Here is a 5,929-nt window from a genome sequence, read left to right on the forward strand (position 1 = left end):
CGGGGGAGGGGGGTGGGAGACCAGAGATCTGAAAAAGATTAGAACTTAAAGAAATTTGGCAGAACCCAGCACCAATAGAGTTAGAAGTTAACTGCTGATCTCTCATGTACACCTTGAAATAAATGACAACTTTTTCTTTTGTTATTATTAATGGCTCTTAATTTTTCCCCCCTTGAGCAAATTATGAAAATGAGGACAAATGTAACAAGCAAGGCAAGGAGACAGGTGCATCTAATCCAGCTCCGCGGACTAACTAACGCTTCATGAAATTCCCTTCTCCTGTCTGGCCAGTTGGCTCTGTCCAGCAAAATCCACACAGGGACCCACACTTTTACCGTGCTCGGAGCTCTAACGCCCCTGAACTTAGCTTTCTGATGGAGAGGCTGCCAGGAGACGCCATGGAGAGGGGACGGAGCACTCAGGGCTCCCGCTGAATCACCAGACGTCCAGCCACTCAGCAGAAAGAACGCTGAGCAGCCATTCCTGAATTTGAGTGCTTAACAATCCTCATCTAATTCTATCTGAGAAAGCCGAAATGTGATTCCTATGGAGCTGGCCAGGACTACAATGCAGATAAACGGGAGTACGACTTCTGCTTCTGGAAGATACATCACGGGGCAGCCACTGGGCGCTGTGGCAGTCACCGTTATAGAAGCAGCTTATGCTCTGATGCCACAGTCACCCCACCACATTGGACCGACCTGGGGAAGGCGAAACGCGTGGCCGAGACACACATAACTCCACCGGAGACGACGCGAGACACGTTTAAAAGTCAGAGGACGAGGAAACGAGCATCCGCCGACCAGGTCCGCCAGGTTACGGCGAATGTGTTCTTGACGGATGTTAGCATTCGGCTCCCTTCAGCTTTGTAAGAGCACACGGAAGAGTATGGAACTTCCTGAGGCTGCTCAGTGACACAGGTGATCTTCCTGTCCCCCCGCCCCCCGCAGGGGCTTCGTACCAGCTCGGGCTCCCCTTTAGGGGTGTCTCCCATCCTCTAGTCGTCCTGAAGGGTCTCGGGCACCCCACGCCTGGGGTGTGTACCCCCCCACCCCACCCCGCCCCAGACAGGACTGAAGTCCGTCCAGATCACCTGGACTTTTTGCAATCTCTGTCGATATCTGCTGACGGGCCAAGCGGGGTCTCCCAAACAGTAACGAGAATCCGGGACATGTGATGGTTGTCGGGCAGCCACAGCTGGGGATGTGTCAAAATGAATTTTTCCGTTGACTCTTCCACCCCGACCCTCCTCGCACGCCCTAGTCTGCTATCGAGCGTCTGGTACAGCTCAGCGCTTTCCATCGAAAGCATAGCGAGTGAGCTGTTCTTAGCATGCGCTTGGCCACACGCGCCAGTTGACACCTCATTATCTGCAGACAGTTCTGACGCGAAAGCCAAACTGCTCTGCGGGGCCCTGGACACTTCTGACTTCACTGCTTCCTGCCTCGCCTCCAACGTACTCATTCATTCTCCCACCCGTCGCCAAAGATCTGTTGCCTAACTCTGTGTTCCAGACACTTGATGTATATCGATGACTAAAGGAGACACGTCGTTTCCTTTGTGACGCTTGCTGCAATAATCGAAAGCAGACAGATTACTAAGTCATGGCACATGGCGCTGAGCGCTCCGGAGGACTAGCGAGGGGCAGAGACGCTGGACCCACTAGGAGAAGAAGGCTCAGGAGGGCCTCCCGGAAGGAGTCGCCTTGCGGCCGGACCGAGAGGAGGACTCAAGCGTGCAGAAGGGGCGGGAGGAGCACGTCGGACCGAGGGACGGACGCGCGAAGGCTCGGAGGTGGGAGAGGGCTCCGACGGGCCCAGCAGGAAGGGGCCGCCGGGGGCGACAGGGCCAGTCAGGGACACCGACGCTGAAGACGCAGGCACGGGGCGCTTTGTAAATCAGGGAGAATGAACGCCACGTCAAATGCAACGGGAAGCTACTCAAGGGACTGAAGTGGAGAAGACACGATCAGAAGACGGTGTCTCAAAAGTAGACCAAACTCAAGAAAGCGAGGCGAGAACTCCGTGTGGCGGGCCCTGCGAAACGCCTCCCACGGCCAGGCTCCCCGTCCTCCTCGACACGAGAGCTCTAATGTTATTCTGGAGAGCAAGGCGCCCAGTCGGAGAAGTGTATTTCCCCGTTTCCTTGTAGCTAAGGCAAGACCACACGTAATAATTCTGCACCATCGGACATAAACGAAAGTCTGTTTGGGATCTTGGGCGAGCTTTGCTTTCTTGCTCTAAAGGCACAAGCCCTTCTTCTGTCTGTTTCCGTCTACTTTTTCTCATTTGAGTCCAGCCTGTGCGTGCGTGTGTGTATGTGTGTGTGTGTGTGTATGTGTGTGTGTGTGTGATGGCAGGAGACATAGTAGTCACCTGAGATAACCATCTAGGAAAAGCTAACAGCATCATGAAGACCTCAGGCCTGACAACCTCGAACCGCTGGCCCAGTGCCGACGAACACCTAAATCTGGATTTTTACTGCGTGTGAAACACACAAAGAAACACAACCTCCATTTATCTGAGATAAAGTTTGGTCACGTTTTTTCTGTCACTCGCAGGTGGTCACAGTGTCTAACTGACGCACCGGGTGATAACGTTCCCCGGGCAGCCTGCACTTGGACGGCGGCGGTTAAAACGCGAGAAATCGGGCCCGTGTGGAGGCAGAGGCAGTGGGACTTCTGGGGGCCTGGGTGTGGGGTTTGGGGGCAGGCGTAAAAATGTCAGGAGCTTGGCTTGAGGATTTATTACAATGGGAAGTTAAACCCAGAGGGGAACAGGTTTGAAGATGAAAAGCAGGAATTCGATTTTTGATATTTTATAGTTGAGGTCCCCAAGATGTATCTATGGGGGTGATCTTCACTCAGGGGTTTCCATGAGTCGGGGTTCCCCTCCAGAAGCCCCGGCCCCGCCCCGGCCCCTCCCTCTCTCCTTGGACGGCGTTCGCCCCGCTGCCTGCCACGCGCCATGCGGTGCCCACGGGAGCGGACTGAAGGGGCAGAGGCCTATGGACGCCCATGCTGCCTGTGGCCAGACGCCCGAGCCGCGGGAAGCTGCTTCCCGCTATGGCTGCAGACCTCGACCTCGCTTTCCAAGTCAGCTTTTGTCAGTGACGAAACGCTGAGGTTTGGAACATGCTAGACGTCTCTGTCTGGCTCAGGGGTTTCACACGTAGGCCAGCTCATACCTGTACCGCGTCAGGCAGGTACATCGCATTCTTTGAGCCGCATGCCTGGGGCCATGTTTTAATAGCTGTTTCTTTCAATAGATACTGCCAAAGAAACCTAAATTCCTCCCCTTCCCCAGTACGTGGCTGCCTGGGTCTCCACTGTCTGGGCCAAGGGTTGTCTTCTCTGCCAGGTGGGGCCGTACCCTGCGCAGGAATGAAAAAAAAACAGCGGCCGTTCCATTGTTCGGGCGTTTGGCTTCCTGCCATACCTTCACGGAGCCGCATCATTAGAATTGGGTGGCCTTTGCCTCTCTCCCTTCTCTCCGTTACGGTCCGCCCTTCCCTCCCTCCCTCTACCCTCCAATCCGGTCTTTGCTTCCCTTGTTTAAAAGGTGGTACCGATACTAGTGGTTTCTATCCTACCCCTAGTAACCCTAATTTCAGGACTGCGGGACACACGTGGTTGGGTAGGAGGCCACTCCTCGGGGCATCTGGTAAGGCGCCGTGACAGCAGCCTGTCTGGGACAGAGCAGCTCCATTTTTCCTATTCATTTACTGTAAAGAAAAGTGTCTCAGGTTGGTCTCATACTGAGTATTGGGTCATTTATCAGAGTTTATGTTTGGGAGCTTCTTAGATAATATTTAACGCCGCTGCAAAAATGGTCTTTTGACAACTAAGTCACATGATCCCCTTTTCCCCTTGAGATGCTGGTTTTTCAAGCCCCTCTCCCTTCCCGTCCTAACGGATACATTATCCCCGGGGCTTACGCTGAGCAAAGAGGTGCGGGGCCTTTCGGCACATTACGTCACGGACAATAACATCTACTCTCTGAATGACCATGGAGATCACACATGGCCCCATCTCATGTGGGACGCTGCACCTGGTATGGAACAGAGCACGGCATTGTCACACTGTCATCCAATGGCTTTTACCAAACGAGGGGACATCAGCAGCTGCGATGCATTATGCCACTGTGACATTAACTACAGACACAGACAGAGCGCTCGTAAAGAAAATACATGCCCTTTTTTTGAATAGAGCCTTGGGTAATTACCCTGCCTGTTGTTCTATGAGAAAGCCCGTTTACACCCCTTCATCGCTTTAGGATCTTGGCATGAAAAATCGCCAGCTTTTAAGTAGTTAAGGCAATTTGCTTTCCAAAGAAAGAAAGGACCAAAAAAAAAAAAAAAAAAAAAAAATCATACTGCAGAGAAATCTCTGCTCCCGAGTCACCCGTGTCGACAGCCAAAAGCTCACCTCAAATACGGGGTCCTGGGGCGTTTTCCTGATGGTGCCTTGTTCCTAACCACAGCCCGAGGGCAGTGTATTCAGGGTCCCTTCCTAGACGGTCAGCACTAGGGGGACAGTGTCGGCTGTGGCGGGTCCAGCGGGCACGGGTGTGTCTGGCTGCCCCGCCCCGCCCCGCTGGCCGGGCCGGTTCTCTGCAGAAAAGCTACAGAAACGTCGCTCACCTTGAGGAGTAAGCTCGCAGGGCGGGGTCCGCGCTCCTCCGAGTTCGCCGCAGGACGTGAAACGGGTTATGAGGGTTGCCAGTGAACATGGAGTAACGTGGGAAATTATTAAACTACTTACCCCCACACGAAAAAAAAAAACAAAATAAAATGGCTACGAAAGGAAAGGCAAAGCACGACAAGACAGGCGGCCCCCCCGATCTCACTTACATTGAGTGAGGATGCCGGTCAAGGCGTTCTTGAAGATCTCCTTGGCTTCCTCCATCTCTTGCTCGTGGGTGGCTTTCTCGTTCATCAGGCGGCGGACGTGGCTGTTGGCCGACTGCACCATAGAATAGAACTGGTTTGCAGAGCGCCGGCTCACCTCACCCCGTTCGATCCAGGACAGCAGCACGGTGACGGCCTCCGAGAACTTGCTGTCGTCTGGAAATGGGAAACCAGCAGGCTCGAGTCACGCTCTCGGCGTCGGCTCCTCTCGAGACGGAGCGTGGCCTATCTGGACAGGTGCAAGTCTCAGAATCTGTCTACCACCTGGACCAGCTCAATTTCAGTTCCGTGCGGGGCGTTCTCTGCGACCCGGACCCTGGTTCCTCTCTCTTGAGTCTGCCTCAGAAAACTATTAGTAACCTATGCGGCTTGATCCTCTCGTCGGAAATATTATACAGTGAGAACAGTTTTCTGACTTGTAGAATCAGCCGAGTTAGTGTCGAAATGTGAACGACGGATTAAATTACTTTAAAGCTAGTTGAAATGTAAGATAGTGTTCCCGAGGTGTCAGTAGGCTTCGGTCAATTCTTGTTCTACGGCAGTTCAAAACTAATTTCACTTTAGGTTTCATATGACATATTGGATTAGGCTGAAAAATATAATATTTCCTTGTTTCCAACAAACAAGAACCTGGAATGGTCAGTGTTGGCTTTGGAAGGCTGTTAACAAGCCAATGGAACCTGGTTTATGGGGTGTGTCGGGGGCGGGATGGGCATGGGGGGATGAGGTTCCACCGGTAAAGAAGTGACAAAGTTTATTTCAAAGGCAACAAAGAGTCTACAACCATGCCGCCCTGAACAAGCCCGATCCCGTCTGAGCTCGCGTGTTGGGGGCGGAGGGATGGGCATGGGGGATGAGGTTCCACCAGTAAAAAAGTGACAAAGTTTATGTCAAAGGCATCAAAGAGTCTACAGCCACGCCGCCCTGAACAAGCCCGATCCCGTCTGATCTCAGAAGCTAAGCAGGGTCGAGACTGGTTAATACTCGGATGGGAGACCACCTAGGAAGACCAGGTGCTATA

The 5,929-nt window shown here is 53.1% G+C and overlaps 1 protein-coding gene and 1 pseudogene across 1 annotated transcript in view; one reads left to right on the forward strand and one right to left on the reverse strand.

The window, feature by feature from the left end:
* ENOX1 (ecto-NOX disulfide-thiol exchanger 1) overlaps nucleotides 1-5,929 on the reverse strand; it is a 286,775-nt gene that overhangs the window by 107,469 nt on the left and 173,377 nt on the right. The window contains exon 9 of the mRNA XM_025048988.1: nucleotides 4,852-5,070. Within this exon, the coding sequence (XP_024904756.1) occupies nucleotides 4,852-5,070 (219 nt within the window). The remainder of the gene's footprint in view (nucleotides 1-4,851; nucleotides 5,071-5,929) is intronic.
* On the forward strand, nucleotides 5,815-5,929 carry LOC112482249 (annotated as a pseudogene).

The sequence above is a fragment of the Pteropus alecto genome, unplaced genomic scaffold, assembly GCF_000325575.1.
Source record: "Pteropus alecto unplaced genomic scaffold, ASM32557v1 scaffold35, whole genome shotgun sequence".
Taxonomy (NCBI): Eukaryota; Metazoa; Chordata; class Mammalia; order Chiroptera; family Pteropodidae; genus Pteropus; species Pteropus alecto.